Below are 25,516 nucleotides of genomic sequence, written 5' to 3' on the forward strand. Positions count from 1 at the left end.
TATGATCTAGAAGGTGAAGTGCGTATGTAGAAGTGTCTGTTTTTCTATTGTTGAAAGCCCTTTTGTGTTCTGCTATCCGTTTGTCAAAAGTTCTGCCAGTTTGACCGATGTAAGTTTTCGGACAGTCACCACAAGTTAGTTTGTACACACCCCTCTGTAGTTGCTTTCTCTTTCGGCTTTTATTGTTCTTAATATATTTGCTTAAATTGTTGTTAGTTCTGAAAGCTGGTGTTATTCCTTTCTTTTTTATGTATCTGGCTATTTTTGTTGTTATCTTGCCAGTATATGTGAGAGAGCAGAAGGTACTGGGTTCTTTCTGTGGTGGTAGATACACTAATTTTAGGGCTTTCTTATGGAGTTTTTGGTTTAAAATTTTGTTAACTGTTTGTTCGTTATAGTCATTGTTTACTGCTATTTGTTTAATGATGTTTAGTTCTATCTCGAAGTTATTTTTTGTCATGGGAATTTCTGTCAGTCTATGTATCATGTTATGGTAGGCTGCTAATTTGTGTTGTGTAGGATGGGATGATGAATTGTGTATGGTTGTGTCAGAATGGGTAGGTTTATGATATACGGAGAACTCATGTTTGTTGTGTAGTCTGGTAATCGTTACATCTAGAAAGTTTATGGAATTATTCTGTTCTGTTTCTATTGTAAACTCAATATTCCTATGAAGTGAATTAATGTATGATAGAAATTGGTCAAGTTGTCTGTTAGTTCCTGTAAAGCATACTAGTATATCATCCACGTATCTCCACCAATATAAGAACTGTTTAAATACGGGATGTTTAGAAATTGTTGTTTCAAGTTGGTTCATAAATATATCTGATAGCAATGGGCTTAGAGGATTACCCATAATAAGTCATTCACTGTTGTTTGTGTATATTTGATTATTGAATTCAAAATAGTCTTGATTTATGCAAATTTCAAGGAGGTGTAAAATTTCAGATGTAATGATCGGATTTGTACTATTATGGTCTAAAAGATTTTTAACTAAAACAAAAGTTTCTGTAGGAGGAAAACTAGGAAAAAGATTTTTTACGTCAAATGAAATTAGTCTGGAGTTGTTGGGTAATTGAAAATGTTGTATTTTATTAACTAGTTTTTTTTACGGTGAATTTAGGTGAAAATTTAGTGTATTGTGTAATAATATCTGTCAGTATTTTTGAAAGTTTATATGACGGAGCTGTATAAAAAGAAACTGCAGGCCTTATTGGGTGGTCAGGTTTGTGTAGTTTAATAGAAGAGTATAATTTAGGAGGTTGTGGGTTCATAATATTAAGGTATTTCTGTTCTGTTGGATTTAGTATTGATTTTGAATTTTCAATGGCTAGTTTAATTTGTTTTCGGTATTTTTCTGTGGGGTCTTTGTTTAGTGTTATACTATTTTGGTTATTAAAAAATTCTATTGTTTTGTTATTACTTTTATCGATAGCAATAGTAGTGTTACCTTTGTCTGCTTTTGTAAATATTATGTCATGTTTTATTGATTTATTTTTAACTGAAACGGCTATTTGGTTTTCTTTGTAACAGGAATTATTAGTTTCACTACATACATCGGTAATAGATTTTGCAATGATGCTTTTTTCTATGTTCTTGGCAGTTTTGTTTAACGCTACTTCACATTCTACACCTAAATATTCTAATTTTTTTTTATTATTATGTTGAGGCAAGTTGTGTTTGAATCCTTTCTCTAAAAGTTCTATCTCACTATTATTGAATTTAGTATCTGTTAAGTTTATAAATCTATTAAAAAAAACTATGATTTGAAAAATTTTTTGTATAATGAGTATCGATTTTTTTACTATTGTAAATTAAATTATTTAGTTTTTTACACTGTGTATTAAATTTTTTGTCTATTATATTATCTACTTCAGTTCTTACGTTAGAATCTAGGATATCAAATTCTATATTATCTAATCTATAATGTAATTCTGAATGACATACCTTAAGATAAACAGCTATAATATCTCGTTTTCTATACTGGGTGCTCCTATCCCATTTCAGCCATCTGGTTTGCCCCTGATGTATACCTGCGAGGGCAGCGGTACTGCGGTTGTTGGTTTTTAACTTTATGTATTTCGGGAACACGTTGTTTTTCACGCACAAGAAACCCGGTATTTTGTGTTGTTATCAATCCATCAATTATTTTAACTAAGTATTAATAATGTATAGGTTATTTAGAATTCTTAATTTTTCAGATAGGACTTTTTAAGTTTAAATATGAATGATACTAAAAATTTTACCATGATACTAATAGTATGCGGTCTACCTCGAAGGTGTGATCTACCTGAAGGATTTGCACAAAATAATTAAATTCAATAAAATTCTTGTAGAAAAAAATATTTATTTGCAAGTAATAAACATTTGGTGCAAAATAAGTATGAATGATAATTAGAATACCTGAAGGATTTGAACAAAATAATGTAAAGCAAGAAAACTCTTGTAGAAAAAAATATTTATTCACAACAAGTAATAAACATGTGGAGCAAAATAAATGTAAAACGAAATGAAAGTTAATCTACCAGGCCATTTTATATGAAAAGAGGGCTTGATATTTGCATACACCCTGGGAAAATATCTTATAATAAGTTTGTTGTATGTAGTTCTGTATAATTCTTTTATGTTTGTATTATTCTGATGTGTTTATTATTTAAATCATTTATTGTTGTTAAGGTGTAGCTTGTAAAACTTTTGTAAATGGATGCCGTAAATAAATAAATAAATAAATGAAAGATTACGGTATTATTTGCATAATAGTAAAGAAACTAAATTTGGATAAAGTTTATATTGTATATTCCAAAATAGTAGTAGTAGGTATACTAGTACTTATACTAAATTTACAATCAAGATGCAGTAGAAACAAGCAAACCAAAACACGTTAAATGCTACTAGGAGCACTCCCGAATCATAATTTACAATGTATAAACTTTGGAAATCATGATTTGGGATTTACAATGTATATACATTGTAAATTATCATTCGGAGTGCTCATAGCCAGGGCGGGCGATAACGGGCCTGCAAGGGATGCACTGCAGGCGGGCGCCCCTGCCACACAGTTGGCTAATTCCCAACTAAAATAGCAAATTGATATAACAAATTACATTATTATTATCAAGCATTAATTGTTTTAATATGTAAGATTTTTTGTCTACATTGTAATACCGGGTGTCCACTTATATTTTCCCCCATTTTAACTGCCTATAACTTTTAAACGGCTCAAGATAGAAATATGCGGTTTTCGCTGAAATGTTTTATTTTAGTAAAAGTTTTGTCTGAATGGATTGAATTTTTTATATCGCTTTCAAATACGAAAAAAAATGGCGGATTTTTAAAAAAAAACGTTGTTGACTTTTTTTTAATGGAACACCCAGTATGTTTCTTTGTAAATTGAAAGAAAGGTCATTCACCTATCCAGCGATATAAAATTTTTCAAAATCGGTTGTCAAATCACTGAGTAATTAATTTTTAAAATGAGGGGTGCAACGTGGATATCACATACCTAAATAACATAACTGAGCAAAATGCTATTATGTTATGTGATTTCCACATTGCGTCTCTCATTTTAAAAATTAATTGCTCAGTCATTTACATATCGCTGGATATGTAAATGACCGCTTTTTCAAGATACAAAAAAAAATACTGGGTGTTTTAATAAAAAAAGTCAACAACGATTTTTTTCAAAAATCCGCCATTTTTTATTTAAAAGCGATATAAAAAATGGTCACTTACCTAAAAACTTGAAAAAAACGGTCATTTATCTATCCAGCGATATAAAAATTTTTAAAATCGGTTGTCAAATGACTGAGCAATTAATTTTTAAAATGAGAGATGCAATGTGGAGATCACATAACTTGGTTAGTTATGTTATTTAGGTACGTGATATCCACGTTGCACCTCTCATTTTAAAAATTATTTACTCAGTGATTTGACAACCGATTTTGAAAAACTTTATATCGCTAGATAAGTGAATGACCTTTCTTTCAATTTACAAAAGAATATACTGGGTGTTCCGTTAAAAAAAGTCAACAACGTTTTTTTCAAAAATCCGCCATATTTTATTTCGTATTTGAAAGCGATATAAAAAATTCAATCCATTCAGACAAAACTTTTACTAAAATAAAACATTTCAGTGAAAACCGCATATTTTTATCTTGAGCCGTTTAGAAGTTATAGGCAGTTAAAATGGGGGAAAATATAAGTGGACACCCGGTAGAATACAGCTTATATACCGCATCCCTCGGTAGACCGCAAGCTATAGTAGAAACGTGATAGCAGAGCGCATACTATAGTAGCATCAATTTTACTAACTGCGTTTTCTCACTAGATAAGGTTATTTAAGCGGCAAAACTATTACGTATTTTATATTTCAATAAATCAACAACAATTACCAAATCCAATTATTTTTTAAATGTCTGTATGAGAAGCGATTGGGTATTCATTATGACTTACGGTAATTTCCCTTGCCCTATTATATTTAGTATACGTGCTAATAGGTCAACACTAATTTCACCAGTTGCAGGATAACAAATTTATGATTTTATACGATTTGAGGTGGTAAAAAGGACTTTCTGCCTAAGTAATAAGATGATAAATGTCTGATAGTAGTGGAATATAACCTTATCACGAAAAAACGAAAATTGTAGATCGGACGTTTTTACTAAGCAGGGCAGTATAGCAGTTCACTGGTTTAGTTAATGATTCACTTACCCCCCTCCTCTAATATTGGCCAGAGCAAAAATTCCATCAAAGTTATTTATAAATACTAAACGGGTTACCCCAAATGCAGGAGTAAGGTTAACATTAAAACCTCCATAGCCATACAGCAGACATGGTTTTGAACCATCTTTAACTAAACCCTAAAATAAGAAAATAATTAGATACCAAACAAAATACAGCCTACAACATGAATTCTCTCAGTTTTGTCCTTTTCCTCATATAGGGTGTATAAAACGCAGAATGCAATGACTACAACTACTTTTATGAAAATGAAGTCATTTCTTTGCAATAATCGTCTCACTTTAGAACTAAGACAAAGACAAAGAATGGTTAAGTGCTATATTTGGTCTGTACTTTTGTATGGTGCAGAAGTGTGGACACTAAAAGTATCGACCATGAACAGAATTGAATCATTGGAAATGTGGATTCATAGACGGATGCTGAAGATACCCTGGACAGCAAGAAAAACTAACGAAGAAGTACTAAGGAGAGTCAACAAAGATGGAGAACTGATTCTTCTTCTTCTTCTTCTTCTTGATATGCCTATCCGTGACGAATGTTGGCGATCATCCTGGTAATCTTTATCGTATTTCCAGATGGAAAAGCAGGAAAAAAGATAGGAAATGCTTCCAATTTTCTGCACATAGCTTCCTTCGTTCAAGATTCACGATTCAACACCATAAACAAGAACAGAGAAGACGTCGCACAGCAGCATTCTTACTTTTATGCCAAGAGTGAGGTTTTGACCCCATTCGGTTGACGGTAGATCTAGCTTTTCCGATGCGCGCTCTTATCTCTTGGTTAGAGAACTGCTAAAGACTGTTAAACACCGCAAAACGTCTTGCGGACATATATAGTGAGGGGAAAGTGATATATAATACTGCAACTGATCCTTAACCCTTTCTGCTCCGGTGACGCGTACACGCGTCCAAATATGACTATAGATTAGTGCCATGGGCGCGTAAGCGCGTCCATGTAATATTGGTGTCCCAATAAGAATGGCTCTAGGCCATATCTCAGGAAGAGTTTATAGTACAGCTCTGAGAAAAAAATATTTATAACAAAAGTTGCCTTGGGAAAAGCCTGGAAATTATTTTCATAATTGTAGGTCCACCACTAGGGGGCGTAATTGAATATCAAAAATTAAAAAATCAAAATTTTACAAAGTTTACCTAATGAAAGTGCACTGGAAATCCGATCATCGTATTCATAAAATTCTGCGCCTATTTGATTTCACAAGTTTAAGTCTGCCTTTGCAAATAAGAGGTGGGGGTGAGTGGGAACCTTCTTATGGAAAAATGGCTGCAAGTCTGGTTCTGCTAAATTTTGCATACTTGGTCTTGTTGAAAACAGCTCTTTTTCGTCGATGTAAGTGTCTTATTTTCGAAATAGCCTAATAAGTAATATGCAAGCTAGGAGGCGTTATTTAATTATTTTCAGAAATCTAGTTTCTTTGGAAAATAATAAATTCAAGTATGCACTTTTAATTTTGTATTACAAAATTAGACCAAATTAGCAACATAATACCGAAATCCACATGTCGTTACCTTTTTCTATCTCGAGATATCTTAAGAACTGTGTAAATTTTAAACATAACTGTTACTGTCACAGGTAAACGAGGTTAAGGAAAAGTAGTGTGCTATGGAAAAAAAAACATTTTCCACATGTAAACGTATATAATTAATTAAATCAACAATAAGACAAACAACACTATAAAATATAACAAAGAAATAAAGGCAACTACTTACTTAGTCTTGGTGACTGCCTAAATGTTCAAATTGTTGCCCATCATTTTCGATGCAAGCATTTACTCTTTCAAGAGTAGATTAAATAGCAACAGATTTAACTGCTTTAGATTTTAATTATGGGGACAGATTAAAGACCTTGTTTTTGCCGCTAGGCCCACTACTTGAGAAAACATTATCTAGAATCTAGAGAATACCAAACGCCATTCAAAGCATTGCAAAAGCAGAAATTGAGAATGCTGTCCAATCTACTCTTGAAAGAGTAAATGCTTGCATCGAAAATAATGATGGGCAACAATTTGAACATTTAGGTCGTCACTAAGTAAGTAGTTGCTTTTATTTGTTTGTTATATTTTATAGTGTTGTTTGTCTTTTTGTTGTTTTAATTAATTAATTATATGTTTCTTTGTTTTTTCCATAGCACACTACTTTTCCTTAACTTCGTTTACCAGTGACATTAACAGTTGTTTAAAATTTACACGTTTCTTAAGATATCTCGAGATAGAAGAAAGGTATCGACATGCGGTTTTCGGTATTATGTTGCTAATTTGGTCTAATTTTGTAATACATGATTAAAAATGCATAGGGGAGAGTTGGACAAAACGAGATACCATTCTTGTTTATTTTTATTACGGAAAAAATGTTAAAGAAATTATCATATTATTATTTTTTATACGTATAACATTTATTGAAGCACACAAAAAACCTATTTTTAGCTATTTTTAATGACTAGAAAATAGTAAAAAAATATATTTATTAAAGTCCTGCACATCCCGTTTTAGCATACCACGGTTGAATAAAACGGGATAGGTTCACAATATTTAATTTTTTGCATAAAATTATCTAAAAAGTATATTTAAGTAGATATAAGACTGCAAAGCAAAATTTACCTTTAAAAAAACAATATCTTTAGTAGTCAAAAACTTAAAAATAGGCGTTATTTATGTTTTATTGCAAAATGGGAAATAAGGCCTTTTATTTAGGACTAGGTACGTATATCAGAACAAAAGTCACATAAAAATATGTTGTTCTATTCTGCAGTATGAGAACGAGCTTTATCGCTATTTAAAAAATTTATAGGCCAACAAATAAATAGGTGGATAAAACGGGACATAAAAAACTGTATCCCATTTTATCCAACTTATAAGTGTCCCGTTTTGTCTAACTCACACATTTTTCAAAACAAAAATGGCTCCTGCCTAAACGTGAAAGTAAAATTAGATAGACTACACATGAGAATATTCGTTAATGAATACTTAATCAAATGTAATAGTCACCGGAATTATATGTTTAGATATGTAGGCAATATAATGTAGAAAATAACGCACTTAAAAGTACAAAGTATGAAAAAAATAGAGTCAAACAATTCTAAACACAACAAATTTTCATCAAATAGTGGCATCGAGGTAAAACGAACTGAGAATGTTAAAATGACGACTGAGAAGAAGTTTTCGTCGTTGTCCGATTGATAGCAGCACTAGTTGGGTCTCTAGGCCAGGTATCCCGTTTTATCCGACTATCCCGTTTTATCCAACTCTCCCCTACTTGTAATTAATATTCTCCAAAGAAAACTAGATTTCCGAAAATAATTAAATAACGCCTACTAGCTGGCATACTCCTTATTAGGCTATTTCGAAAATAAGTCTCTTACATTGACGAAAAAGAGCTGTTTTCAACAAGACCCAGTATGCAAAATTCGATTTAGCAGAACCGGCCTTACAGCCATTTTTTCATAAGGATCCCACTTACCCCCACCTCTTATTTGCGAAGGTAGACTTAAACTTGTGAAATTAAATATGCGGAGAATTTTATGAAGAATACGATGATTGGATTTCCAGTGCCCTTTCATTAGGTAAATTTTGTAAAATTTTGATTTTTTAATTTTTGATATTCAATTACGCCCTCTAGCGGTGGACCCACAATTATGAAACTAATTTCCAGGCTTTTCCCGAAGCAACTTTTGTTATAAATGTTTTTTTCTCAAAGCTGTACTATAAACGGTTCCTGAGATATGGCCGAGAACCATTCTTATTGGGACACCCGGTACAATAAGAAAAAGTAATCGTTAATTTACAAAGAGCTTTAATATGTCCTAGTTTTATTGCAATTAACCTAATTTTAGATTGTTTCTATCTGGTATGACGGCTCTTTAAATTTTTCTCTTTTCTTTAAATAAAACACTCTTATTTTTGTATCACGTTACAGATATTTCGTATTTTCAAACGACCCCGCAACACACCTTATGGAAAAGTGGTCCCAGTCAAATTTAACGAAACTTTGGTCAATGATAGTCCTTAGTGAGTAGATTAAAAAAGTCCATAGCACCTAGGTCAGAAAAACTATTATTCTTAAATTCAGTTCTTAAATTCAGGTACTCGGTTTACGTTAAGTGCTCTAATTCACGGTCAAGTGAATGAAAATATCTTCATGCATATTTGCATGTTGCAATTCGTGGTCAAAAATAGATGCATTGTATTTTAATCTTCAGAAAACCTTCGAAAATTCCTCAGAAAAGTGAAAAAGTGCGATCGAAAATGTGCTGCCAGAATGACATAACAATTATGTTTTCATGAATGCTTCACACTTATCCAATTCCAGCACAGCTGCAGTTCCACCTTATCTTTAGAAAACTACTGAACAGTGGCGGATTTAGGGGGGAATAGGGGAATTCCCCCGTAACACGGTCCAGAATTAAAGAAAAAATTTGTAACATGATTATTACACGTTGAAATATGTTAGCTTACATGCAACTTACTACAGACACATTCAACCCAATTAACTCGACAGTTAGGAAAATAAAGGGAATTTATTGCACATGTTATTATCTATGTCTTTTATGTAGTTTGGGTTATCTGTTTTATACAGGGTGAGTCACCACTAACGGGACGGAAGATTACAGCGAAATGGTAAAAGATTTGAAAAAAATTTTAAATTAATAGTTTGTAAGTTGATAAAAGCTACATTTTAAAATTATTTTGAAATATACAGGGTGTCACAATAAATGGCGGCGTATCAAAGTTATATTTTTTCTTATGGAACACCCTGTATTTTATTGCATTTTTTAATTGTCCGCAAAAAATAAGGTATAGTTTCATAAGGCTTCCCTATACCTATGTACAGAGTGTTCTGAGTTATGTTGACTTTTCTTAAAATGTAAAGTTTTAAAAGAAGGCTTGTTCTTAAGTTATTTAAGAAATACTAAAAAGATTACTTTTACATCTAAATAGTTGGATATTGGTTGAATGTATTCCATGATTAATTATTACACATTGGTCTACAGGGTGTTCAAAATTTACAGTTTCATTATTGAAGTATTCAATGTGTCATATGATGCTTATTTTAAATGGAACACCATATATATTAATAAATAATTATACTAAACAAATTTACCTCTTTCGAATGGTATATGGATGTCCTATACCTAGGTGTCATAGTTTTTGCGTAATTTCCAATTATTTAAATTCTTAATCTGTAAATCAATTTTAAAACAAAAGATGTAGTTAATTAATGTCATTGTATGACATTGTCAGTTTATGACAGTACGGTCTGGTAATTATCAAAATTATAAACAACCGTGTATGATACAAATTTTTTTACCTAAAAATGGCTTTGGGAGAGCCGGTTACATTCAAATTTAATTGTTTCTAAAAATGAATAATCACGCTATCTATGAAAGAGTAGACATGCTACTTTGCATTGGGGAATATTTTTAAAATTGTCTCTTAGCTTCTAAAGTTTACGCTTAAAAGTATCCTGATAGAAGAGACCCAAAAAAGGACGTTTTTGAGAGATTTCTCGATAGATTCCGTGCTACTGGTGATGTTGCATAGGTACGAAAAGTTAAATAAAAATAAACCATTTATTTTTGATGACGTCAACGAACTTGATGTCCTGCTTTCTGTTACGGAAAACCCAAATACTAGTATTTTTCGAGTCAATTGGAAATCAGTCAAACGAGTGTATGTAGAATACATAAGAAAAACTGCTATCATCTGTATAAAACTCAACTACACCAGCATTAGACAGAACAGGAACGTTTAACTTTTCGTTTATAGACTTTAGAATTTGGAGAAGATCCTGATTTCTTTTAAGAATGTATTGTGTACAGACGAATCTACCTACTTTTCATAATAATCGTCTAGCTAGTTAATAGACATAGCTTTGATTTTATTATGATACAGTAAACAAACATTTTACTGTTGATCGCCAACATCGATGAAGTGTTAATGTTTGGGGCAGTATTCTGAGCGAGTACTTGATCGAGATTCGTGACCCATATTTTTTGACGAAAATCTGAATGGAGCAACTTTTTTAAATTTCTTAAATTAAGTTTTTTGGATCCATCTTAAAACCTTCCACTTAGCGTGCGAGCAAAATGGATAGATATATTCGGTCCATATATTTGGCCACCTAGCTCACCAGGATTGACCAAGATGAATTTTTTTAAATGGGGTTATATTAAAAATATTGTAAATGCTACACTTCCTACCCTACTACTTTAGATGATATTTTTATGAAATTAAGAATTTCAAACGCTTTTGAAAAACGCTACATATTTTTATTTACAACTACACTATAACAAAACTATGCCAAGATGATGGGTTTAAAGATTGAGAGTGACTATAAATATTTTTAAAATCGATGTACCGCTTAAGAAAATTGTAAATAACGCAAAAACTATGACTCCTAGTTATAGAACATCTATATACCATTCGAAAGAGGAACCTGTGTTTAGTATATTCAGTGATTAATATACATGGTGTTCTAATAAAATAACCATCATATTATGCTACATTGAATAATCCAATAATGAAACTGTAAATTTTGAACACCCTGTAAATAAATGTGTAATAATCAATCATGGAATGCAGTAATTATAAGATAATTACCAGACCGTATTGTCATAAAATGACAATGTCATACAATGACATTAATTAACTTCATCTTTTGTTTTAAAATCGATTTACAGATTAAGAATCTAAATAATTGTAAATTACGCAAAAACGATGTGACCTAGGTATAGGACATCCATACACCATTCGAAAGAGGTAAATTTGATAAGTATAATTATTTATTAATATACATAGTGTTCCATTTAAAATAAGCATCATATGGCACATTGAATACTTCAATAATGAAACTGTAAATTTTGAACACCCTGTAGACAAATGTGTAATGATTAATCATGGAATACATTCAACCAATATCCAACAATTTAGATGTAAAAGTAATATTTTTATAATTTCTTAAATAACTTGAGAATAAGCCTTCTTTTCAAACTTTACATTTTAAGAAAAGTCTACATAACTCAGAACACTCTGTACATAGGTATAGGGAAGCCTTATGAAACTATATCTTATTTTTTGCGGACAATTAAAAAATGCAATAAAATACAGGGTATTCCATAAGAAAAAATATAATTTTGATACGCCGCCATTTATTGGGACACCCTGTATATTTCAAAATAATTTTAAAATGTAGCTTTTATCAACTTACAAACTATTAATTTAAAATTTTTTTCAAATCTTTTACCATTTCGCTGTAATCTTCCGTCCCGTTAGTGGTGACTCACCCTGTATACATATTTTGGGGTTGGTGTTTTATTAGAAGTCGCCCCCCTCCCCCAAGGCAAATGTTCCGCCATTGCTAGTGAAGTATCCTGATAGGTCGTTAGTTGTGCACGACATATGATGCATCTAACCGAAATCAGCAAAATCTTAACGTACAGATACAGATAGTCGAAGATGACATAAACCCGATTTTTCCATAGGCGATTGTAATTAATATTTCGCGTTTACCTACTACCATGTTTGTACTTTGTTTTTTCTTTTTGTATTGAGATCAAGTCCATTTTCTCTACTCATATCTGATATGCTAGAGGTTATTCTTTGAAAATCACCTAAGCTATTTGCAAAAACTACTGCTTCGTCGGCATATCTAATGACTTTTAGAGGCACTCGATTCTGCATGCGTGAAAACGTGAGATGCCTTGTTCTGCTCTAGCAGCACTTATTGTGGTTGTTCCTCAATTTGCCTTGGGAGAGGGGGCGACTTCCAATAAAACACCAATTCCTAAATATATAAAATATATAACCCCAAACTACAAGACATAGATAATAAAATGTGCAATAAGTTCAATTTATTTTCCTAACTGTCGAGTTAATTGGGTTGAATTTGTCTGTCAGTAGTAAGTTTCATGTCAGCTAATATATTTTTTATGTTTCAACATTTTTTTCTTTAATTCTGGACCGTGTTACGGGGGGAATTCCTCTATTACCCCCTAAATCCGCCACTGTTCAGTAGTTTTCTAAAGAGAAGGTGGAACTGTAGCTATGCTGGTATTGGATAAGTGTGAAGCATTCTTGAAAACACATGATAATTGTTATGTCACTCTAGCAGCACATTTTCTACCGCACTTCTTCAGTTTTCTAAGGACTTTTCGGAGGTTTTCTGAAGATTAAAATACGATGCATCTATTTTTAACCACGAATTCATATCCAGCACGCAAATATGTATGAAGAAAATGAGTCTCTCTTCTTTCAGTAATAGATATTTTCATTCACTTGATCGTGAATTAGTGCACTTAACGTAAACCGAGTACCTGAATTTAAGAACTTAAGAAGGCTGTAGCTCGAGAATAATAGTTTTTCAGACCTAGGGGGCATGGACTTTTTTAATCTACTCACTGAGGACTATCATTGACCAAAGTTTCGTTAAATTTGACCGGGACCACTTTTCCATAAGGAGTGTTGCGGGGTCCTTTAAAAATAAAATGTCATTACTTACTTTTTTATTTACTATAAACATGGGAATCTCTGTACCATCTTTACTTTTATAAAATACTTGCTGCGTTTCATATAATGAAGAGTTAAAATCTCCCACCTTCGTCTCATGCCACATCTAAAAAAATTGTTATGTAACAAGTTTGTTCAGACTTTTTAACAAAATAAAACCTTACTTTTTCCTTGATCTTCTCATCTTCAAATGTAACTTTGTAAATAATGTTAGGTGTTAAGAAGGAGCAAAAACTGTAAAACATTTCTTTATGGTAACGTTTAGCTGTAATTGCAGAAACACTTCCAACATCAAGTTGGAAATCGTGGATCTTTTTACCAGTCTTTAAATCGTAAATGCTCATGGCATTCTGAAAAGAAAAATCATTGTTAAAAGGTTTGTTCAAGTATAAAACATATAAGATACACAAAAACTGAGCACATAAGTAAGAAGCATGTGACTACATATGCACAAATCTATCTATCTACAGGGTGATTGATTAGTGGGGTAAAGGTCCGTAGATCCGTTATAGTAATAGATAGCAATAAAAGTTAATAACAAAAATTGTAGCCAACTTTGAGCTTCACATTTCAAAATTAATTAGAATGTTACAGGGTGTTCGATAACGTAGTGGCAGACCAAACTTGTTTTTTTAAATGGAACACCCTATTTTATATTCGAAATTTTCTTAACTTCTCCATTACAAAAATATAAAGGTTTGTTATGTTATACGTGGTATTTACAAACTTATAACCAATTTTATATGAAAATCGCATTAAGTTCAAGTCACTGTATAAATAAAAATAAGCACAAAAGCAATGGATTATTGATGCCATATTTTTTTATTTATTGTCAAAATTTTCATAAATGATTGATATTGCTAATTTTATTTATATTGAATACAGGGTGAGTCAAAACGCAAGTACATCATTTTCTCGGTAATTTTAAATGGAACACCCTGTATTTTATATCACTATCGAAAAGTACCGTTACCGTACTTTAATTTTTATATAACATTCCCTTTGTCTAAAATTATTAATTTTCGAGATATTTTCATTTTTCAGAGCAAATTATTAATTACGGGTCTAAATCTTTCTCCAAATTTTAAGTAAGATATGACTGAATTGTCTAAAACTGACAACTTATGATTACTCAACGGCGGCCGGCCACGTGAAGTAGGTGAAGGCGAGCTTCACCAAAAATATAATTAAACTGAGACAAAAAAATAAAAAAATATAAGTAGCATTATTATATATAAATACTGAAATTAATTATAAACCTACTCTTTTTTAATTAATCCAAAAATTAAAAAAGAATTTCAATATGTAATCCAAAAATTAAAACTGTAGGCCCTTGACGGTCAGGTCCTGACCTGTGTCATTTGACTTCTATGATTCGAGCAAAGTTAGATGAAGACGTGGATGAAATTTCGTTTCTCAGCTGCACAAGCATCAACGGTTGTCATGGCAACGTGACGTCATCATATCGGCACTGGTAGTACCCAGATTAGCAAGTGCAGATGAATTTAAAAATAAATCAGCCGTATTCACCTAATCTGCGTTTCGCAGTCACTTTGCAGTGCGAGCAGCATATCCCCATAGAAAAGGTTATGGAACCTTGCAGCTCAGTGTTGCCGGTTTTAAGTAAACGAACTTAAAGTCCGTCTAAATAGAATATTCCAGAAGTCCAAAACATCTTGATTTGAAGATCTGTGGGTTTTATTATTTTTAACTAATTCATAGATAGATACTATGAAAGATATTTATACGATATTAACGCTGATATTTACGTCTTAGAACAGAATATCAATTGATTAAAATATATCTCTTGGCAACACTGTTCTTCGTAAGAGTATGTACTGAAAGGTGACCGTGAAACGGAGGATAGTAAAGTTTTAGTTGGATCAGTTGGATGCGTGCTATGATAAGCAGTATTCGTTTTTTTCGGAAGATGGAAGACCGCAAATCAGTTCAGCTGGCTAAAGGCTTTTTAGGAGATTTAAATGATTTTGAGTTTACATTTTTAGCAACAGTTTTTAGCGACATTTTTCATATTATAACAGATATTTTACATGACGTTCTTCAAAAAAAAAACGTCCCTAGATATTCATTTTTGTTTAAACTAGATAAAAAGGACTCGTCAATTAATACGTGATAAAAGAAGCGAATAATTTTTTAATTCTATTTTTGACAAAGCAAGCACAATGACCGTCATTAATACTTTGAAAAGATCTAGGTGTGATGATGGTATGAGCACGAATGCAAATTCTATCCAATATAGAGCATTCATTTTTTTTATTTAATATATGATCATATTTTAATGGAAATGGATGTAGATTTTCAGGATTGTGATGAATTAAAATTCGTAAGCTTAGCAGATACAACAAAGTTCGGGTCATACAGTTTGATCATTCCTTCCGACGTTTTTCAAAATTTATTTTGAGTTTTTGACAAAAAATTTACTAAAATTCGAAGACCTAAAAGAGAGCTCTGCCTTTTTTATGCTGACGGAAATTTAAAAAATGGTAATTTGCAAGAATTGGTTATAAAATTACAACCAATTAAAGACATTGTCACAGAAGACTATAATTTGTTTTGTTTAATTCTGACAATTCCATCGAATACCGTATCTGTAGAAAGAAGTTTTTCGTGCTTAAAAAGGCTAAAAACTTTTAGTTTGACTGTTATCCCACTTATAGATAACTATTAAATAAACTTATGCACAAGCATCCTTTCTACGAGGTTATCATTGATAGATTTGCTTCCATAAACGATCGAAGACTCGACTTGATTTATAAAAATTAATTAAGTCACTTTTATTAATCTATCTAATACATACTGCTTTTTTGCTTAAGTATCTCTTCATCCTCGTCTCTAATATAAGTGCCATAAAAAGTTTTCAAGTTGTTAGGGCCCTAAACCCTAAACATTTTTTAAAGATTTTTTAATGAGATTTGGGCGCGTCATGGGTATAAGTATACCGAAATTTCGGACATCTTGGATATTAGCGCACCCTAATATGTCTGTGTAGATATTGGCATTGGATCCGACCGTCACATGTAACACCGTTGCCGTATCCTTTATTTTTTCATACTATCACGTTACAATTTTTTGTGATATTATATTTGTGTGTGAAATGTATCATTTTTGTGTATTTTAGGTATGTTCTAATATGTTATGTATATATAGGTTTTTACTTGATTATTTTAAATCATTGTGACGTTTAACTTGCTAGAAACCTTGTAATATTGTGTAATGTGTTAAAAGTAAGTAGTTTTGAAACACCAATTAAGTAAAGTTTATTATGTTGTTGTTTTCACCAATTTTGAAAAAATGTGAAAACATTGAATTGTCCACGTCCGTCTGTCCATCCGTCCGTCTTGTCGACAAATGAGGTGTCAGACAACCTAGGTCTAATTTCTCACATTTAGTACTATCCTTGGATAATAAGCTTTAATTTGACACCTCATTTGTCATTATACCTAGTATAATGACGGAGAAGTAAACGTTATTATTCTATTATTCTTGTTAGGCCAGAGAACTAAGGATTTTCCCGTGACATCCGTTGATACAGCTATCTAAGAACTGCTTTGGGTAAATTTAGTTACAACAATATCCAATATAAAAATTATGCAAAAGATTTACCGTACTTTTTAACTTATAAACAATATATAAACAATTGAAAATCGCTGTTTAATTTTAAATACAAAAGGTGGAGATCGGTAAATTATATGAAATAGTGACACAATTTTTCTGAAGAAGCATAGAAAATTCTTTAAAATGAGAGTTTGCAAAGTTATATTGGTTAATTTGTTGCTTAGTTATTTGGAAAATAGCTCCAAAAGTCGATTATTTGAAAATGATTAATAACTTTTCTGAAAATAAACAAAAAACTTTAATTTTGCGTCAGAGTAGGAACAATGTTACAAGCATTTTGTTATTAAAATTTCAAAAAGGTTCACTTAATAGTTATTGCAAAATTGCATTTGTTTTTCCCAAAAAGCTTTTATCTACAACGTCATTATGCGTCAACTGTTAGGTTTACATAAATTATAAAGGCACGAAATTAAAGAAAAAAGATCATTTTATTAAACTGAATCATCTAGTGGTTAAAAAATGTATGCTAAACATTGTAAAATATTTTTGAAAAAATGGTATGATTTTAAGGTATAAACAATTAGAATAACTCAGACGCATTAACATATAGAAAGTTAATATTTTTTATTTGACATGTTGGAATTTTTACACAAATTAAAACAAAAAAAATAATGCCCTAAAGACCTTAAGACCCGAGTTAACCATTTTTTTTTCAAAAATTCACCGTGGCTTTGTTTATAAACATTAGGAAACTTAAAAAGTAACATTTAAAAGAATAGAAGTTCAAGTATAAACAAAGAGAAAATCAAAACGATTCTTCTAAAAGTGAGCCGTTCATGATGCGCCAAAAATGCAAGGTTTAAAAGCAAAGCGATTGTTTGATTTCACTGTCGAAAAATGAATTCACAACTACACATTTACAAAAGTCGCAATAACTCCGGTTCTAATCAACGAAAATTGATGTTCTTTTTTTTAATTTGGGGTGCCTCGGTGCATAGATTATAAAAATATGATCAGCTAATTTGTTATTTGTTTATTTAAGCCAGTATTTTGTTTAAACCATTTAAAATAAATATTTTTTTTGGCAAATTAAGCATCTCTCTTATTATTAGTAGTATTGAAAGTTAATCAAGTAAAAAATAACCTAACATTTATCTATTACAGTTATAAATAATATCTTTTAACCATTTAATGCATTATAATGTGCCACGGAGCAGCTTGCCGAAAATTTTGGTACTTGCACGTGTCTCACACGGGCTACAGTAGTACAGCGCTATTCTAATATTGTATGGCTGTTTTTGGTTTATAACGAATTTATTATGTTATTTTTAATGGTAACTGTAAGTTCGTTGAAATGTTTTAAGGCCGTATTTGGTTTATAACGAATTTATTAAATTATTTTCGTTTCTGTCAGCTGGTAAATGTTTCTTGTATTGTGTTTGCAATATTTAGAGTTTATTTTATTTTCGTTACTGTCAGGTAGTAGATCTTTATTGTATTAGCTACAATTGCAGTGTTTACAGTATTACAGAGCGGTCCACAAAATATTTTTGAACTTTTTACAACTTTATCATCAGACTTCAAATAAAACTTTTTTTTATTTATGCCTTTACTATAATTCTACGCCCCTATAAATCTTTGCTTTTAATTGTACATCAATATTAAATTTTCTAATATAAAAATACTTAAAATTTATATATTAAATTTACTAAATTAAAAATACTAAAAATTTTTAATTTTTTTTAATACGCCCTTGTTATGAAAAATACACTTACTACGCCCCTTATAATTGTTTTTTTAATTACCTTATAATGCATAACCGAATCATAAAATGAAAAAAATAAATCATTTTTTGACAGTCACCTCGAAATTAATGTGTGCATTAAGTGGTTAACAATTAATATTACAAAAAAATCAAAAAAATTAATTTTTCTACGGCCATGCTAAAAGAGCCACTTTCACGCACGCATTTCGTTTCCGAAAGTTTACCGCACGGCGTGCGGGAAAGTAAAATACCTTGTAATATGGCATTATAGTATATGTATTATAATACATGCAATAAACTAATATTTAGATATTATTTACTAATTTATTTAAAATTTATCTTATTGTGTTCATGTTTTAATGAAATTAGCGCGATAATTCTATGAAATACAATTATTTTGACATAATATTTATAAGTCAGATCAGTACACAATTACCATGGTATTAAATCGTCGTCATGGAAACCAATATCGTCGTTGTGATAACCCATTATATTGAAAGTGTGGTTTTGACAACCTTGTCAAACAAAATCAAACAAAAATTGATATATCTCTATTTTTTGTGGCTTTTTTCCAAACGTACAGCCCTAGAAAAAATATTATTCCTAACTCATGCGGAAAGTGGAAACATAATAAAATAAAATAAAATTAAAGAAAATTACGTAAAATTAAATCAAATTAAATAAAATTAAGTAAAATTTAATACAATAAATAAAATTGCGTCAAATCGAATAACATAAAATAAATTAAATAAAAAAACATCGCGCTGTTTTTTATTTAACAAAAAACATTTCTTTTCGCTTAAATTAAATGTTCAAACTGCCAAGAGGCAGGTGTGTGGCTGTTTGACATTTAATTTAAGCGAAAAGCAATGTTTATTTATGAAATCAACATTTTTTGAGATAAATAAATTACATACATTCTTCTTTTTGCGTCAATTATTTTTATTCCTAGATTATTTTTTGGCCACCCTGTATAAATAATGATGTTAATGTTTATATTACTAAATAGACAATTAAATTACCTTTCAAATGAGCTACCACACGGCCCCTATTCCCATTTAAAAAAATCATCGATGACGTCACCATTATGTACTATACGTCAAAAAATCATAATTTAAAAATAAAAATCGACATGTCAGAGCTTTAACTCTGAAAATAATAAAGTCATGAGATAATAGACCGTTTCCACCTTTTATGAATGTACTGTATATGTACAATACATACAGTGCACTGGAATAATTGTTGCCCCCCTTATTAACGTATTTATTTTTAGCACATAAGCAAAACGCTTGGACAGGTCGATTTTTAAAATTTCATAGTATATTATAGCATTAATGTTTCGAACTTTGCGCGATCCCTCTTTAGGTGACAGTCATAACTTTGATTTTTTTTAAATGGGAAAGAACATCATTTGACATCTCATTTAAAAGCGTTTGAAATACTGATTACAAAAATGTTTAATACTTTAATTATTTTTGAGAGCGTAGGCTCAAAATTTCTGTGAAATTTTTTTTTGAATGTATTCATCTTTTTTCGAATCCTGAGAAAAGTAATACGTTTTTTTTTTGAAAAATTGAAACGCAGAATAAAAGATTACAGTATTATCGAGGGTCAAAGTTCCCTGAGAACTGCTTTGTTTATTTTAAAGAGTTGCAGGGGTGAAAAAAGAGAAAATTTAGTGTGATTTTTAATTTTAAAAATATCATTCAAAAGAAACTTTTTGTTTATTACAAGGGACTTTTGGTCCTCGGTAATATTGTAGTCTTTCATTCTGCGTTTAAATTATTTTTCAAAAATACTCATTAGTTTTCTCAGGATTCGAAAAAAATTAATGGATTTAAATATAATTCGAACGAAAGTTTGCGCCTACGCTCTCAAAAGGAATTAACTGCTTTACATTTTTGTAATCAATATTTGAAAAGCTTTTAAATGATATGCCACATGATGCACTTTTCTACTTACAAAAATCAAAGTTAGGTCTGCCACTTGAAGAGGGATCGGGGATCGCGTACAGTTCGAAACATTGATGCTATAATATACTATGATTATTTTAAAAATCGGCCTGTCCGAGCGTTTTGCTTATGTGCTAAAAATAAATAATATACATTATACATAGTATCTACGTAACCTGGAACCACATTTTTTTATTATCAATTTTATAGCAGTCATGTCACAAATTATAAATCCCGCTTTACAGTATTTCACAATATCAAAAACTGTTATTATGAAAAGTTGTTTGGAATTAAAAATCTGAAACCGAAAGCCATTTTTTCATTATTTTTTCATTAAGTAATCATAAATAATCATCATCATCATGGCATCTACATACACTCCTAGCGGAGTGTTTGCCGCAGTCTTTCAACTCTTCCAATTCATTTGTCGCAGTGAATCAATCCGCATCAACATTTTGGTTTTACAATTGGTTGTGTAACTTGGCATCTTCTACACTTTTCCTCCATTCGTTCCTGTTTTTGCTTCTGGTTACCCATTCTCTGACTCCCATCTTCTTAAGGTTCTCCACTATCTGGTTCTCTCATCTAGTTTTGGGTCTTCCTCGTGGTCTGCCTGATACAGGTCTCCATTTGGAAATTTTCTTAATAACGGCTTCTGGATGCCTCCTTTCTAATGTCCCATCCATCTGAGTCTCTGTGCCTTGATAAATCTGACGATGTCTTCTCCTTTCAGAAGTTCTCTTACTTCGTGGTTCATGAGTTTTCTAAATTCATAAGTATTCATATCATTATTATTCAGTAATCATAAAACACAGGTAAAATTCATAAAAATTTCTGCATGGTCTGAAACCTAAGATGCAACTATCAAATATCAAATTTTATCAATTTATACCTATATATTATAATAAACCCATTAAAATTGACAGACTTAATTTTATTTTAACATATTTTATAATTATACGAAGTTTATAATATTTGTAGCCTTGTAGGGTTTAGTCAAGAAAAGTAATTGTCACAAAAAATATACCTAAGCATACCTCAAGAAAAATTAACAATGCAAACATTTTGATTTTAAATAAAAATTAATATTTTTTTGTAAAATTTATTGTTAAATAATATTATTTATAATCGTAATACATAAATATTTATGTAGCCCATCATTTCATTAACTTTTATACTAATAATAATAATAAAAATGTAAAATTTGGCAAAAAAATATTTATTTTAAATGGTTTAAACAAAATACTGGCTTAAATAAACAAATCACAAATTAGCTGATCATATTTTTATAATCTATGCACCGAGGCACCCCAAATAAAAAAAGGAACATCAATTTTCGTTGGTTAGAACCGGAGTTATTGCGACTTTTGTAAATGTGTAGTTGTGAATTCATTTTTCGACAGTAAAATCAAACAATCGCTTTGCTTTTAAACCTTCCATTTTTGGCGCATCATGGACAGCTCACTTTTAGAAGAATCGTTTTGATTTTCTTTTTGTTTATACTTGAACTTCTATTCTTTTAAATGTTACTTTTTAAGTTTCCTAATGTTTATAAACAAAGCCACGGTGAATTTTTGAAAAAAAATGGTTAACTCGGGTCTTAAGGGCCTTAGGGCATTATATTTTTTGTTTTAATTTGTATAAAAATTCCAACATGTCAAATAAAAAATACTAACTTCCTACATGTTAATGCGTCTGAGTTATTCTAATTGTTTATAAGCTTAAAATCATACCACTTTTTCAAAAATATTTTACAATGTTTAGAATACATTTTTATACCACTTAATGATTCAGTTTAATAAAATGATCTTTTTTCTTTAATTTGTTGTCTTTAGAATTTATGTAAACCTAACAGCTTACGCATAATGACGTTGTAGATAAAAGCTTTTTGGGAAAAACAAATGCAATTTTGCAATAACTATTAAGTGGACCTTCTTGAAATTTTAATACCAAAATGCTTGTAACATTGTTCCTACTCTGACGCAAAATTAAAGTTTTTTGTTTATTTTCAGAAAAGTTATTAATCATTTTCAAATAATCGACTTTTGGAGCTATTTTCCCAATAACTAAGCAACAGATTAACAAAAATAACTTTGCAAACTATCATTTTAAAGAATTTTCTATGCTTCTTCAGAAAAATTGTGTCACTATTTCATATAATTTATCGGTCTCCACCTTTTTTATTTAAAATCAAACAGCGATTTTTAATTACTTATATATTGTTTATAAGTTAAAAAGTACGGTAAATCTTTTGCATAATTTTTATATTGGATATTGTTGTAACTAAATTTACCCAAAGCAGTTCTTAGATAGCTGTATCAACGGATGTCACGAAAGAGGCCATTTAATTGCTAATTTCTCTGGTCTATGTAGGTACATTTAACATTGATTGAAATTATGAAAGAAATATATAGAAAACAGCATGGCAACACTGTGACGCACAAACATAAAAATTCAGCCACATTCAGCTGTGCGTTACATAGGGTGCTTTAATATCCAAGATGTCCGAAATTTCTTTTGGGTCCGGCAGACTTTCCTCATCTTCACCACTTTTTAGGCCACGTGCCGCCGCTGTGATTACTGATTATCAATCTGGTAATAAATGTAACAATGTAGCAAATAAAGAAAGAAAAATAGTTTATTAGTAATAAATTTTACAAAAAAAACACAACCACAACATACAACATTTTCGAAACAATTAAAAACTACTTTTGTATGTAAGTGTAACGAGTGTTCTCCTCGCTTGTAATGGCCATTACATGCTCGTTGAATTAGTATTATTATAAACTGTGGAATATTTCTTTTGCGGTAACATTAAATTTAATGTGGATTCCCTATCTACAGTTCTGATTAGTAATAAACTAAAAGAAAGTATCCTAGAGACAATCCAATTGTAAGTGAATATTTATCTTACCTTTACATCCCTGAGATAGCAAACTACCAGCATATTATTGTTAACAATATGAGCCCAATCTAACACATCCTTTGTGTGTTCAGGAATCAGGTCCGTCCAGTTATCTTCAGCTGGATTTTCAAGATCTATAACTATTATCCTATAGTTTGGTGCGTTTTTGTTTGTACGGAAATAGAATTTGGTGTCCACATTGGTCACATACTACAAAAGAAAAAAAAAGTTCAAAATTTTTATTAGATATAATCACTCAATAAAATCATACCTCATAGTCGGCTTCGAATGATGTGACTATAGGAGTAAGGTCTAGTTTGCCTGTAATTGTTCTAGTACTATTAAACTTTGAGAAATATAATAAATTATTTTTGCACCCTTTAATTGGGGTTACAATTAAGTAGTCTCCACAGTGACTCACATGAGCACCCCTAAAACAAAGGAAACATATTATATTACTTAACAATTAATATTATTTTTTCTACAACCACTATTCAAAATGCACTTTTCTTCACAGTTTTATGTTAACAAAGTTGATATTTTCTCACAGTATAAGATTGATGACATTAGTGTGCAGAAAAGTGACGTTTCTGTGCCGGAAAGTTCTTTTCTGCACAGTACCATTACATTCCACAATAAAATCATAAATATAATTAACATGTTTAGATGAAATGGTTTTTTTAAGATATTAGATTTGGTAGTGCATTCCAAAAAAACCCATTTAACTCATGTCCGAAAAATCTGCAAAATTCTCTACTTTAACACATTATTTTTGAACTTTACATTTGGTATCTTACAAATGACTACCTCATTCTGAGTAATGTTATATATTCTGTTTACACCTTTGGTTAAAATTTAGACAAATATACAACCTGTAAGACAATTATTATACTTAATTATCGAATAGAAATTAAATTATGGATGTTACAACTGTTTTATTTTATAATTTTATTCTTAATAAACATTTTATAATTATCAATTAACCAATAAGGATTTAGCAACCTCAGCAATATACGTCGAATGAAGTAGGTCTGGTGGAAATCCGTGACTGCATAAATTAACGTCAAATGTGACATTATTTTGTAATAATTTATTTAAAATAGTTTAAATTCAAACAAATTATGGCAGTGCATTAATTTTTTAACTGATTTCTGTGTAATTTGTTTAGGTATAAGGAATTTAAATTGATGAGTATTAATTAAATACAGTTTAAAATTTATAATTTATTATTATAATAAATCTTCGTTTGGAAATTGTAATTTTTCTTTTTAAATAATTGATGGATTCGACCGTTACTTGATGGAAGTTCATTTTATCTAACAATAAAACACTGAAAACGTTTGTTTTCTATACTTCCACAAAATTTATTACAACTATGTGACTACAGCTGTTTCGGCAGAGTGCCTTTCTCAAGTGATATAGTTTACAATGTGTTTGCCTTTTTAAGTCTTTAACTGAAGAGGTTGAGGAGTGGGGAGCTGTTTGTCTCGAGTTGGTCATTCAGAATTATATCTGTATTTTTCAGTTTATTAATTTCCATAGATTCTAAAAAAGATAGCTTAAGGCCTTTATTTTGAATATGCAGAATTTGAAACTCTTCATTGAAAGAATGATTATGATCTAGAAGGTGAAGTGCGTATGTAGAAGTATCTGTTTTTCTATTGTTGAAAGCCCTTTTGTGTTCTGCTATCCGTTTGTCAAAAGTTCTGTCAGTTTGACCGATGTAAGTTTTCGGACAGTCACCACAAGTTAGTTTGTACACACCACTCTGTAGTTGCTTTCTCTTTCGGCTTTTATTGTTCTTAATATATTTGCTTAAGTTGTTGCTAGTTCTGAAAGCTGGTGTTATTCCTTTCTTTTTTATGTATCTGGCTATTTTTGTTGTTATCTTGCCAGTATATGTGAGAGAGCAGAAGATACTGGGTTCTTTCTATGGTGGTGGATACACTAATTTCAGGGCTTTCTTATGGAGTTTTTGGTTTAAAATTTTGTTAACTGTTTGTTCGTTATAGCCGTTGTTTACTGCTATTTGTTTAATGATGTTTAGTTCTATCTCGAAG

General features: G+C 30.7%; 1 protein-coding gene across 3 annotated transcripts in view; it reads right to left on the minus strand.

Annotated features, from left to right (window-relative positions):
• LOC114329551 (prolyl endopeptidase) overlaps positions 1-25,516 on the minus strand; it is a 170,945-nt gene that overhangs the window by 17,963 nt on the left and 127,466 nt on the right. For all 3 annotated transcript variants that reach the window (XM_050641308.1, XM_050641306.1, XM_050641307.1), the window contains exons 7-11: positions 23,728-23,887; positions 23,466-23,666; positions 13,423-13,608; positions 13,251-13,364; positions 4,711-4,859 (exon numbers count right to left, since the gene is read on the minus strand). In XM_050641308.1, the coding sequence (XP_050497265.1) occupies positions 4,711-4,859; positions 13,251-13,364; positions 13,423-13,608; positions 23,466-23,666; positions 23,728-23,887 (810 nt within the window). The remainder of the gene's footprint in view (positions 1-4,710; positions 4,860-13,250; positions 13,365-13,422; positions 13,609-23,465; positions 23,667-23,727; positions 23,888-25,516) is intronic.

The sequence above is a fragment of the Diabrotica virgifera genome, chromosome 10, assembly GCF_917563875.1.
Source record: "Diabrotica virgifera virgifera chromosome 10, PGI_DIABVI_V3a".
NCBI lineage: Eukaryota > Metazoa > Arthropoda > Insecta > Coleoptera > Chrysomelidae > Diabrotica > Diabrotica virgifera.